General features: G+C 43.7%; 1 protein-coding gene and 1 long non-coding RNA gene across 2 annotated transcripts in view; one reads left to right on the top strand and one right to left on the bottom strand.

Moving 5' to 3' along the window:
- Positions 1–296: 296 nt before the first annotated feature.
- SACM1L (SAC1 like phosphatidylinositide phosphatase) overlaps positions 297–13,797 on the bottom strand; it is a 33,384-nt gene continuing 19,883 nt past the window's right edge. Inside the window, exons 14-20 of the mRNA XM_081882111.1 lie at positions 10,557–10,695; positions 9,941–10,010; positions 9,771–9,843; positions 8,155–8,248; positions 7,516–7,608; positions 4,287–4,344; positions 297–2,349 (exon numbers count right to left, since the gene is read on the bottom strand). Of these exons, the coding sequence (XP_081738237.1) occupies positions 2,213–2,349; positions 4,287–4,344; positions 7,516–7,608; positions 8,155–8,248; positions 9,771–9,843; positions 9,941–10,010; positions 10,557–10,695 (664 nt within the window). The 3' untranslated portion in view covers positions 297–2,212. The remainder of the gene's footprint in view (positions 2,350–4,286; positions 4,345–7,515; positions 7,609–8,154; positions 8,249–9,770; positions 9,844–9,940; positions 10,011–10,556; positions 10,696–13,797) is intronic.
- LOC309325801 lies at positions 10,703–11,806 on the top strand. The gene is made up of 3 exons (XR_014150020.1): positions 10,703–11,561; positions 11,652–11,727; positions 11,763–11,806. It is a non-coding gene; the product is annotated as an uncharacterized lncRNA (long non-coding RNA).

The raw sequence follows: 13,797 nt of genomic DNA, 5'->3' as shown, positions 1-13,797 counted from the left end.
CTCCATACATGATTAGCTAAACGTATTGGGTATTTTGCAGCATACATTAGAATCTTTAAAATGGCTGCATGTGGAAATGGGGTAAGTTGGAGGTCATGCAGAGCGTTAAAAATACCCAGAGTCCATGAGTATTTTCACAACAGTTCTTTCCCCTCCAAAGATGGCAAATTACGTAATACAATCCAATGATGTCTAGCAGAATATGGCTAGTCTGTAGCTATTCATCTTCATTCTGCCTTTAACCACAGTCCCAATACACATTTTGTCCTTTAATTAATCAGGATTCAGAGACAGAATTCAGTATTTAGAAAAGATGGAAGTTTTATTATTGTTTGAGTACACTGTGTGGACTTAGAAATGCAACCTCTTTGCAAAGCAATGGAAAACAGACATCCTTCCAAACCTCAAGCCTACAGAAATTTAGTTCTTTTCTAACAATGCTAGCTGCCCAAATTTTCTTCTTTGTTGCAACAAGTTCTTAATGGGAAGTGCATCAGAAGGACAAAAGCAGGAGTCACTTAAAAAATGATCTACTAATGAACATTAAATCAAACATTTGATGCAAGACCTTTTTTATATTTTCCACGCATTGAAGTGGATGACTTGGATTTTAGTTTTTGAACTCTGCTGACTGTTTTTTCCTCTGCAAACAAAAACTGCATATGTTATTACAAGGACTGTGAGAATAATATTGAAACAAACTCAGAGACCCTCAAGCATTCAAAGGTTAAAATGAACAGTTGCTGTTTCCGTACGGTACAGTATGTTCAATTGTCATACAATGAAAAACTGCACAGCAAGTTGTGTTTTAGCTTGGAATTACCAACTGCATTAACCCCTAGTTGTCTACATGTCCTCCTAATACTTAAATTCATAATTGCAATCTCGACTATACAGCTGTAATTACAGGAAGTATAATTAAACAATTCACAGTACCTGAAGCTGATCCATGTCTGGTTCTGAACACAAGTAATTAGAAAATGGTTGACAAAGTAGTTTTAAATTGGTCCTTGGATTTAGATCATCTAGTTTTTAATATAAAGCTTGGAAGCACTAAAGTTGAGACACACATTTATTGATAACCAGCACAAGGCTATTCTTAGAGCTTAGTAGTTTCCAGAGAAAGTTACAATTGTAGAGAAATATAATTACGGCATGCACAAAAAGCAAGCTGATGTTGATCCCAAGTGCAAATATGGAATTAACTTCCCTTCCCCTCCCCTCCCCTCCCCCAAAATGCATCAAATGTATATTGTCTTCCACAGATTACCCCTCCTAAAACCAAGGCAGCATAAAGCAGAAGGTGGTTAGCCAAATTAATAAGAAATGCCTTCTGCGTTTGAGACTCTTCGGAAAGAAGCAAATACTTTGGACCTTTAGCGTAAGAGGGTTCAGATAAGTAGCTTTACATTCTTTGATTCCATTTACATCTTCTTAAGAGACAAAACAATCTTTAATCACACTGAAGTTTGTCATCTACGTCTTCTAAGGACTGTAGTCATTAAAGCAGCACAGGACATGTTCCAAACAGAGTCAGTCCTCCCGACAATGATTTAAACAGAATATTGCATCAGCAGTCCCAGAAATGGCAGGAGAGACTTGCCTTTAGATAAGGGAGCACGAGGAGAAAAATATATTGGGGGGAGACACACACAAATACATACAACCCTGCGCTTGATACATCGACTTTTCTCCTGGCCACAAGGGCACTCAACAGAAGTTTAATTAAGCAGCAATTGTTGATATTGTTAATAAGCAAGGCTTTTTACTAGTATCAGATAATGTAACCTGGTTGTACCCTAGTAGTGGCTAGATCGCTAAGTAACGTCAGGAGAACAGCGTCTTTTTTTAAAAAGGCTGAGACATCTCAAAAGATTTTACAATACTACATTCATGGGTTGTGAAGCTTGGCACACCCTTTTTGTGAATCCAGTTAACACCCTGTGGGACCACGGTGCAAACTGGCTTTCATCTCTTAATCCTTGTGTGCAAGCTCTCCAGTAAATGCAATACTCCTAAGATCATTGTGACTATAGAATCAAAACGGCGAATCCCCTCCACCAAGTAGTAAGTTCGATTCAATTTTTCACCCTGCAAAGATGAAAGCTAAAAAGAAAAAAGACCACGAGCTTGTGTGGAAAGCAGATCAGTAGAGGCTCCAGGTACTGGTTGAGGAGCCATCCCTACCAAGCTGTTTTCCACACACACAAATTCAGTCCATCTTCTCCTTCTGAACCAGCCTGGGCGCATCTACGAAATCCTTGCCGTTGTAAAGGATGATAGCAAGAGTTCCAAAGCTTGCGCTTCCCCAGAAAACCACGTAGGCCAGGGTCTCTGTCCAGGTGTCACCTGTGGACACAATAAATTGCTTTCAGCTACGTACAAGGACTATTAAGAAACCATATTAGCAACCAAAAAAAGAGAAGCCTGCTAGAATTCTGAAGTGCAATTTCAGATCTACAAATCTGAGTGTTCTTCCCCACACGCCGCTAACGTATTTATTAGTGGTGAGAATATTTTCATATGTATGAAGGTGACATTTGGGAACCTGAAGGGTGATGGAGAGTATTAGGAAAACATACAGCGGGTGGTATGGGCCTTTGCAGAAAACGTATTGTGAAACAGAGCACATGGCACAGCAAAACACTGGAATGCAAGTGGAGTTTCCCACAGCATCAAGGGTGAGGAAATGGGGGCTCCACACAAAAGCAGCCAACCCTCCATGGGCCATTTCAGACAGGCAAGTGGGGGTCCACCTACCTAGCACAAGGTGATCTTAATTTCAGCCCGCAGCTGCAAAGGAGGAATCGGGTGCACACTAAGGGCACTCGCCATTCTTCTTTTGCAGGCACCATTAGGCACTTTGCAGCAGCCATGATTTGAATTTCCCACTGACTGATGACAACAAGCATATTAAAGGTGTTCGTCATTTGGACGCACCTGAAATGCTCCAGTCCAGCTTATGAGGGAGAATATTTGATTCAGCAGGGGATGCCATTAAGTGGCCCATAAAGGTAAAGGGACCCCTGACCATTTGGTCCAGTTGTGGCCGACTCTGGGGTTGCAATGCTCATCTCGCTTTATTGGCCGAGGGAGCCGGCGTACAGCTTCCGGGTCATGTGGCCAGCATGACTAAGCCGCTTCTGGTGAACCAGAGCAGCGCACGGAAACGCCGTTTACCTTCCCGCCGGAGCGGTACCTATTTATCTACTTGCACTTTGACGTGCTTTCGAACTGCTAGGTTGGCAGGAGCAGGGACCGAGCAACGGGAGCTCACCCCGTCGCGGGGATTCGAATCACCAACCTGCTGATCAGCAATTCCTAGGCTCTGTGGTTTAACCCAAAGTGCCACCCGCGTCCCTAAGTGGCCCGTAAGCCATTGTATATCGTTATAATACATCATCACTGCAATTCCTCCCTTCTATTTTAAAGAAATATTAACTTTCTTTAGGAAACATGATTTTGACCTAGGACATAGCACTGATAATACGTATCTGAAAAGGAGAAGAAGAGTTTGGATTTGATATCCCGCCTTTCACTCCCTTTAAGGAGTCTCAAAGCGGCTAACATTCTCCTTTCCCTTCCTCCCCCACAACAAACACTCTGTGAGGTGAGTGGGGCTGAGAGACTTCAAAGAAGTGTGACTGGCCCAAGGTCACCCAGCAGCTGCATGTGGAGGAGCGGAGACGCGAACCCGGTTCCCCAGATTACGTGACTACCGCTCTTAGCCACTACACCACACTGGCTCTGGTAATGGGGCTCTGGTTATTTGGCCACCTAATCATTTTTACTAAGTCATTGCAAATACAGAGGTTAAAATCAGCTCCGCTGTAGTTGAAATTCAGCTCCTAAAACTTGAACAATAGGATTTCTTGGCTACAAAAGTTTTTCCTGCGTGATATACCCTTTGTTCTTGCTCTACATTTGCAGCAAATGAGGATTAAAACTATAGGCAATCTCTGTGTGGAAGATTCTGCTTTGGAGCAGAGGACCAGCCTAGGCAGCCTGCTGGTTCTATGGTCCAATGATCCTATGCTGCTTCAAGGGGTTTTTCCTGGAGTACACTGAACTCCTCACAAACATGAGGCTAGTCATCAGATTTTGTGACTTGTTTGCTACGATACTTGTAAATTCTCACCCACAAACTGCCCGTGTCTAGCTCTGATGATACCCAACTGCAGAAAGAGCTCCTATAAAAACCTCTCGTTAACTTCCAAGAAGCTACTGCCATTGACTTCTGTACAATATTGCTGTGAATTTCACGCACAGGTCAGATGATCACTTACCAGCCATAAGCAAGCAGATAATGCACATTGAGAAAGCCACCACCATAATAATAGGCAACTGAGAAAGAAAATGGGGGGAAACAGAATTAAAAGACAATACATAATACTGTTTCAGTTATACACAAAGTAGAGAATATGGTGCTAGCACATCAGTCATCTTAACATGCCAAGCTGATCAGAAACAGAAGTTATTCTGAGCATACCCCATTTTCAGAAATGTTTCATACACCAACAAATTTACTGTGGCATAACTCTCAGGGTTTTGTCAGATGCAATCAGCTTCAGACAACAAAACCTTACGCCTTTAAAATACAGGAGGAATCCTCCTTTGTTGTAGGAAAAGCTAGTCACCGCATCTAACTTGCTGCAATGTATTAAACCCTTTTGTGCAGCACAAAGGATATTGTATGGGACTTTTGGACATTAAACATGTGCTACAGAAAACAAAAAATGTTCATTTCTGCAAAGTTTGCATGAGTTGCAGGAACAGGGTTTGAACGGGTGCGGACACTGGTTCCAGAACAGCTTGGTTGTATTTGGCTCCATGAAAACTTAGTGAAGTTGGACGAGGAACAGGATTTTTGCCCTCTAAAGTTCTGCCAGCCCTTCTGATTCCTGCTCATTTCCTCCCTGTGTGCTATTTTCACCAGAGTCCATCTCACTCCCGCTGTTTCTTGCATTACCCGCTGAGCTCACAAACCGTATTTCCAAGCACCAAAGAACAGCTCTGTTGGTGGAGCAGGAGCCTGTTGATCTTGGGGTGATGGGTTCGAGCCCCACATTGGGCAAAATGTTCCTCGCATTGGAGGGGGTGGACTAGATGCCCCTCGTGGTCTCTGATACTCTACAATTCTATGATTCCATGGCGTGGCCACACAGGCATTACTTCCCACACCCCACCTTTCTATGCCTGGCACGATTGTGATGAGCCTTAGGCTTGCATGCTTCCTCTCACGCTATGCAGAAATGAATGACTGCCTAGGAACCCTACATACGCCATATCGACTTCTGAAGAAAGGTAACACGTATAACAAACAAAAAAACAGTGCGTATTGACTTCCCCCTGCTCTTTAGATGTATAGAAAAGTTTCAGTATTGCAGTTTACTGCCTGGTACCTGTAAAGGCAAAGGACCCCTTGTCAGTTAAGTTCACTCAAACGCGACTATGGGGTGTGGTGCTCATCTCGCTTCAGGCCGAAGGAGCCAGCGTCAGATCATGTGGCCAGCATGACTAAACTGCTTCTGGTGCAATGCAACACTGTGACGGAAACCAGAGCGCATGGAAATGCCATTTACCTTCCCGCCACAGTGGTACCTATTTATCTACTTGCACTGGCATGCTTTCGAACTGCTAGGTTGGCAGGAGCTGGGGCAGAGCAATGGGAGCTCACCCAGTCGTGAAGATTTGAACCACCAATCTGATCGGCAAGCCCAAGAGGCTCAGTGGTTTAGACCACAGCTCCACCTGCATCCCACTGGTGCCTGTAACTGTGTAGGAAGATGTCTGTCTTTAGCCCATGACAGCAAAAACTAAAGCAGAGCATCCTCCTGTCTCCACTTGCCTGGATTTCCAGGGGGCTACGGAGAGGTCACAGCACTAGGGTTAGCCAAGTGGGCAGAGGCTACAGATGACCAATCACCTTCCTATCTTATCTTCATTTGGTTGCAGGTGGCCGATAGCCAGGTGCAAAATGTGCCTGGTGAATTTCGAGCACTGCTAATTACAGTCACAGAAATCATGTGGGTCAGGAAAGCACACATCTCAGGCATCACAGACAGGGGTAAAGAGGTGGGTGTTTAGGAGACGTGTGCAGACCAGCCCTTGCTAACCTGGCATCCTTCAGATGTTTTAGATGACATCTCTACAAGCACAGCTGGCTGAGAATTGGGAATTGCCGTCCAAAACATCTGGAGGGCGCCAGTCTGCTGAAAGCTGATCTCTGTTCTGCCTGCCACACATTCTGCAGCATTAAGGTTAACAGCAGATATTGTGAAATTCACACACGCAAAAACCCCTTTCCTTGCTTCTCTGTGCAGAAATCTCTACAGAGAACAGCTGCTAATGCTTGCCCACAATTCCAAGCGCACCTGAAGTTTTGCTAATAGCGCTTCTATTTTTAGCCTCCTTATTGATCACGAGCAGAAAACAACAGCTAGCTCCCCAATGCTCACACAAGTACTGTGACAGCTGTGAAAAGCCGCGTGCGGGAAGCCAGCCGAGGGATGAGCTGGGCCCTCAGTAAAGTCACACCTGCAATTCCACTGCTGGACCATCAGAAAACTGCCCAAGTGGCAGGGGAGAGTCTGGAGGTTCAAAGAGGGTCACCAGTAGCTCATTCCCTCCCCCCGTACACTTTACATCTCTGAGGCTTATTTGGAGTGCTGCTGAAACAGCACAGGCAGTTACTGCCTCAGTTTACGGTACAGGGAGCAGCACCAAAACAGGGGAAAGGCGCCTCTTGTGCCAAGAGCCTAGCACTCCATCCTATTCTGCTCAGCTGCAGAGAACAGGATCAGTTCTATTTATCATGGCCACTGTATACTGTAGAATGGTGTCATAGCCAGGTTTTACATGCATGAAATCAGAGCTCAGATCCCTGCTGGACTGTTTTGCACGTAACACTAAGCCATGTTCTAGTGCTATATGGAAAAGTTCTGGGCTTGTGCCCTCCCCACTCCCAGCCAGCCAGGAGGAAGATTTCTGCCCAGTTAACTTTCAGCTTCAAAGAACGCCAACACTGCATGCAAACCAGAAATCCTTGTTTAAAACCAACAGTGGGTTCCTGCTAAACAAGCCAACATCATTTGTTTAGTAATTAACCGCTGTTTGTTTTTCAACCAGGATTTGGGGTATATGCAAAGCCACGATTCTGTTTCAAAGAAAATAAACTCGGTAAAAATCTTCCCCATTGTTATGCAAGGGGAGGAGGGAACATGAGGTGAGATGCTATCCTCTGGACAGCAAGTAACTATCTCCCAATTCTGCTTGAGAGCCCAGGAACAGAGGGATACAAATCCAATACTGGACACACAGGTTTTTTTTCACTAGCCCCAAATGTAAGCCATGAAAGTTGCTCTACTCTTTGCAAAAGCCAAACCAGGACTTCAGTTCCAGTAAGTAAAATATAAAATACACGCAACCACAACACTTTGCTAATCTTAGCCTGATTCAACAAAGTTTAAATAGTGTTATATAAAGATAAGCTCACAAAAATGGAAAAGCCCTTACAGCCAAAAATTTCCAGTCTTTCTGCACATGAAGAGGACTGAGAGAATCTACTTCATCCACCGAATAGTTTCCAAGAAATAGATCTATAGCGTCCTGCAAAGCAATCCAGAGTTAAACGGTTGAGAATCAAGTCCCATATTAACCCACTCAGCACTGCCAAAACCCACCCTCCAGTTACTGTACTCTGCCCATTGGTCATCTAAAAAGTTGCAACTTCTCTGCTCCTTTCCTTCCCCACTTGCAGGCCATCTTTCCAGTGACTTCAAGGTGCCTCTGATGAAAGGTCTCTTCTCCCAGTTCTATACATTACACCTATGCTTTTCCGAATGCCGGGATCCGCTTGCCATTTGCTGGCTTGTCAAATGTCATGTCCCTCTCCTTTGTTGCCTCCCTCCTTCCACTTCTTGGAATCCTTTTCAACATGACAGTAGCCAAGTCCTCACTGCAATTTTTACAACTGCCTGATCTTCTCACCACACGCTGGAATCTCCCGCTTCTCCAAAATTAACTGCCTTGTGCTACATGACCCATAAGCCCTGGGGCAGTGACCACGGCGCTTTTCGTTCCTTTCAACGCACAGCACACTTTTCAAGCTAAATAAAAAGCAACTGGAAAAGCCAAATGCTAGGAAGTTCTTACCTGTCTAAATCCATCAGAAAAGTTGTTTTTGTAGTAGCGAATGAGTGAATTCCAACCATCCATCAGGAGACCCCACTGAGTTCTCTTCCCAGTTCTATTAAAAAAAGAAGACGACTTTATTACAGAAAAATATAATAAAAGCAGACATTTTCAACAGGGAAAATTGAAATCTGTTGCTTATAAGGAACTGGTCTAATATTGGTAGTGGTAGGAACACCAGGGAGGGGTGTGTGTCTACCCCCAAATTGAAAAGGTAGGCCTCAAATCCTCTAGCCTTTCTTTTATAACCAAAGCACTTTCTCCACTTCAACCTAATTTTCCCCTCCCCACCACCACAAAGAGTTACCAAGGGCTCCACAGTAAGGCCTCATGATTTCAAAAATAAACCCTTCAGAGAGTTCCTCCCTTTCATGCATTTGCACAAATAGTCCAGATACTAGCATGGACTCTATAGCGATGTTTTATCCTCATTTATTCAGAATCTGGACAAACGATTCTTATCAAGGTTGTATTTAGCCTGAGAAAATATGCAACTGATGGAGGAATTTAGCTGTGGAACAGCTGCCTGTATAAACAGCATACGACAAAGATACTATTTTCATTTAAGATTGTAGCAAGGGAAGTTGCCAAGAGCAGTAAAAACGTGGAAAGTTACAGCCATTCACATTATAAGCCTAAATCAGGGTGGTCCAACATGCGGCCCCCAAGGCCTTTTGGGTGGCCCTCAGTAGCATTTGACAACCTCACAGCCTTCATGCTGCCTTCCCAAAGCTGGGAAAGCAAGATGCTGGGATTTGGGAAGGTGGCTTGAGGGCTCTGACAGGGTCCTAGAGTCCACCTGCTTCCCAAAGTCTAGTAGTGCTTTGCCAGCTTTGGGAAGGTGGGAGGGCTCTAGGACCCTGCCAGAGGTATGTGTCAAATTTTGGCCTCTCTACCCCCACAGGACAAGGCAGTGTGCAGCCCTTGGGTTCCATGTTAAAAAACTCTTGTGGCCCATTTGGTATGAAATGTTGCACCGCCCTGGTCTAGATAAATAAAATAGAAGCACTAAGTAACAGAGGTAGCATTTTCTACACAGCATATTTGCTTTGCTGGCTTTATGCTATTTTATAGTTTTATTCTGCTTTTCTTTTAGTGATTAACTGCTGCACACTGCTTTGAGAATCCCAATAGCTTGGTTGAACGAGATACAATTTTTTCAAATTATTTCTAGCTAAGCCTCAGGGTCCCTTCACACTCTATGATTCTATGTACCGTATTTTTCGCTGTATAAAATGCACCAGACCACAAGACACACTAGTTTTTGGAGGAGGAAAACAAGAAAAAAAATATTCTGAATCTCAGAAGCCAGAACAGCAAGAGGGATCGCTGCGCAGTGAAAGCAGCAATCCCTCTTGCTGTTCTGGCTTCTGTGATAGCTGTGCAGCCTGCATTCACTCCATAAGACGCACACACATTTCCCCTTTTTAGGAGGGAAAAAGTGAGTCTTATAGAGCAAAAAAATATGGTAATACGCAGCAACTATGGAAGCCTGTTCAGAGTGTCTGAACAACAGGTAACTGCTCTTAGTGAAGTTACAATACATTTTCTCCCAAGAAAGATTGGTTCAAACTTGCCTTGTGTAGTCTGTCTTTAAGGCACCCGTTCCGGCGTATTGTTTGGCACATGCATTCGCATTATCGGCCCATGCTATGAACAGAGAACATTTTTTATTTCTTTAAAAAGAGACTCCAAATAAGATGCTCATAAAAGTAAGGTCGATTTGGTGACGAAAACCAAAACCTACCGTTTTTATAAAGCTTCTCAAATTCTGCTTGTTCTTCAATCCTCTGCCCAACATGCAAAACGCCTAATCTCTACAACGACAACAGAAACCGTTACTGTATAATAATAATAATAATAATAATAATAATAATAATTAATAAATAAATAAATAAATAAATTTTATTTATACCCCACCCTCCCCAGCCAAGGCCAGGCTCAGGGCTGCTAACAAGCAATAATAAAAACAAGTTGAATGAAGACAACTTAAAAACAAGATCAAAATACAACATTAAAACATTGAAACATTAAAATGCAGCCTCATCACAGGAGGAGAAAGGGAAAAAGAAAGAGGGGGAGGGAATCAAATTGACTACAAGCCAAAGGCCAGGCAGAACAACTCTGTCTTACAGGCCCTGCAGAAAGAAATCAGAAAACTATGAAAACTGGACCATTTCAATGTGCCAGAAAAAGCACGTTCCAGAAACCTATAAACTTGAAAAAGGAGCTATGCATCTATGTAGACATTTGCACCATGTAAATATAGAATATTTTGTTTTATCAAATTTCTAGAAGGCCAGCAACATCCCTTTACACGCAGCTTTTAAAGGGAAACGGAGAGACTAGGAGGCAATCATCACCTGAAGTTGTGCTTGGAGAGAGCGCCGTGCCAGAAGGCTTTGAATCACATTCGTCCGGTCCAGGCAGTCCATACAATTACTGCGGAATGTCCCTTCCTGCTGCATCACCACCTTCCCATCAGAATCAACCAGAAAGTAGCTGAAATGCACAAGGGAGCTTGCCTAAGAATTCACAAAATACCACTTTTACATTTTTTGTTGAAACGCTACTACAGATGTGGAATCAGCAAAGAAAAATACAGCGGTACCTCGAGTTACATACGCTTCAGGTTACAGCCTCCGCTAACCCAGAAATATTACCTCGGGTTAAGAACTTTGCTTCAGGATGAGAACAGAAATCGTGCTCCGGCAGCGCAGCAGCAGCAGCAGCAGGAGGCACCATTAGCTAAAGTGGGGCTTCAGGTTAAGAACAGTTTTAGGTTATGAACGGACCTCCAGAACGAATTAAGTACCGTATTTTTCGCTCTATAACACGCACCTGACCATAACACGCACATTGTTTTTAGAGGAGGAAAACAAGGGAAAAAACATTCTGAATGAAACAGTGGATGTATCATTTTTGGGCTTCATGCTGTGGCCACAGACATGTGACCTGATGGTGAATTTGGGGTGACCCAATGCCAAAATCCTGAGAATTCCTGTGGATCCATGCTTTGTAACCACGTTTTTGCACCATTGCAGCCCCAGGCAACAGTGGGTGCGTGATTTTTTTGGTGCAGGCTGTAGCCATGGACATGCTATGTGATCTGATGGTGAATTTGGGGTGACCCTATGCAAAGATCCTGAGAATTCCTGTGGATCCATGCTCTGTAACCATGTTTTTGCACCATTGCAGCCCCAGGCAACAGTGGGTGCGTGATTTTGGGGGGGCAGGCTGTAGCCATGGACATGCTATGTGATCTGATGGTGAATTTGGGGTGACCCAATGCAAAGATCCTGAGGATCCATGTGGATCCATGCTTTTTAACCACGTTTTTGCACCATTGCAGCCCCAGGCAACAGTGGGTGCGTGATTTTGGGGGAGCAGGCTGTAGCCATGGACATGCTATGTGATCTGATGGTGAATTTGGGGTGACCCAATGCAAAGATCCTGAGGATCTATGCTTTGTAACCACATTTTAAGTGGGGAGGGAAGGAAAAACACAGAAGGGACAAGGAGCAGGAGAGGGGTGTGCAGAGAAGCAGCTGGCTAAGAATGCAGGAGAGGGGTAGGGAGGAAAGGAAGGCAAAAGTTTTCCCCCAGCCAGCCAGCCAGCCAGCCAGCCATCTCTCTCTCTCTCTCTCTCTCTCTCTCTCTCTCTCTCTCTCTCCCTCCCTCCCTCCCTCCCTCCCTCCCCCTCTCTCTCTCCCTCCCCCCCTCTCTCTCCCTCCCCCTCCCCCCTCTCTCCCTCCCTTCCCCTCTCTCTCCCTCTCCCCCAGCAGCACCGGAGCTTGCCTGGAGGGGAGGGGCTTTCCCTGCTCTTTGTTCCGTTTCAGCAAACACAGCAAGGAAACAGAGGAGGGTGGGCAGTAAGACCCTGAGGCAGAATGCAGGAAAGCAGCCGCTTCCTCTTTTCAGTTTTCCCTTCTCCGTGAAGCGCCGCGATTTGATTTTTGCCTGGCGATTTGATTTTTGCCTGATTTTTCGGCTCCAGGGACCACACATTCGCTCTATAACACGCACAGACATTTCCCCTTCCTCTTTAGGAGAAAAAATCTGCGTGTTATAGAGGGGAAAATACGGTACTTAACCTGAGGTACCACTGTATAAAAAATTCTCTAAGGACAGCTTTGCTGGCATCCCAAACGATCTTTAAGTCAGTCTCCTTATTTAAATTGAAATCGAAAAATTCTTTTAAAGTCTTAATTTTATGGCTCAATGGTCTAGTTAGACAGGAAAATTTGTGTTAAATTGCTGTTTTAGGGGGTGTTTTTCATCATCTGGAATGGATCAATCCACTTTCCATTACTTTCAATGGGAAAGTCCGCTTCAGGTTAAGAATGCTTCAAGTTAAGAACGGACTTTCGGAACCAATTAGGTACTTAACCTGAGGTACCACTGTATTTATGATGGTTTTCCAGAATTTTTTTTAAAAAAGAAAATAATCCCAAAACAATCTCCTTAACTTTAGAGTTTTCCCACAGACTCTGAAGTATCGCTGCTGGTTAACTGTGCCATGAACAGGTTTTGCTTAGATCACAAAGGTTGCAATCATCTAACTATTTAATCATTCTACTTTTCATTTCTCTTACTACAAAACCTGCCAAGATGTGCTTTTTAATATCTTTCAAGACCAGATGTCTGAAATTACTGCCAGGATCCCCAGAGAAGGAAAGCTGTTCTACGTGCCCAAGTGATTCTGGACTTGTTTCTTGAAAGCAGCCTCCAGCCCACACAGCAGGCCATGTTCAAAACCAAGGAGAGACCCAAAAGCTGCTTGCGATACAGCATAAATGTTTGTGAATTAAAGTAAAAAGATCACATACTCTTGGACTCTAGACCCTGGTTCACTAATACTCAGAGCCTGTTTTAGAGGAGAGACAAACCAGGGCAAGGCAATAGTTGGCTGCTGCCCACAATGCATCTGGAAAATGCATTTTCTCATTCTCATGAGAAAACAAGGTTCTCATTACAGAACCCGGGTTAACGTTTCATCCTTTTCCTTCCGTTGAAATTTATAAGATGTCCTACTAAAAGCTATGTGTATTATTTATTATGACTGATCTTGAACATCCAGACTAAATTCTTATTCAAAGAGCAGTGTTTTAAAAGGAAGTGTTCCGTTAATAATAAACACGTCCCAGGAAATCAAAGGGCTTCCTGTTCCATAGAGAAGTTTTAATCTTGTTAGACATGGAATTCAATTCTGAGTTTTCTGCTGGTTAGCCTTTGGAGATTTATCTACTCTCAGAAATAAAAATGTGCTAGCTTTGTAACCAAGCGCAGTTGTCTCTGCTTTAAGATTTTAAATGGAACACATCTTTGCAGTGAACACCAGCTTTATATTTAAAAAATGGCCAACTATGATGATGCCATACTATCAAGATTCTTATACCGTTGTGTAGATATGGAAAAAGAAGCCACACAAGTTCAGAGGATCTAGTTTAGGTAAATCTAAAGGGAAGTTAAGTTTCTATTAAATCAATGCAGTTAATTTCGGCCCAGATCACTGACTGTTCATATAATTTTCCTTAAGAATCACTACAACCATGCAAATTTCTTTTGGACTAAGGCAGCAGTTTACTTTCACTGTCTGCTGTG

Source organism: Podarcis erhardii (assembly GCF_964252035.2).
Source record: "Podarcis erhardii genome assembly, chromosome: 12".
NCBI classification, from domain to species: Eukaryota; Metazoa; Chordata; class Lepidosauria; order Squamata; family Lacertidae; genus Podarcis; species Podarcis erhardii.
The sequence above is the reverse complement of the archived record's forward strand: the minus strand, read 5'-3'. Positions and strand labels throughout refer to the sequence as shown.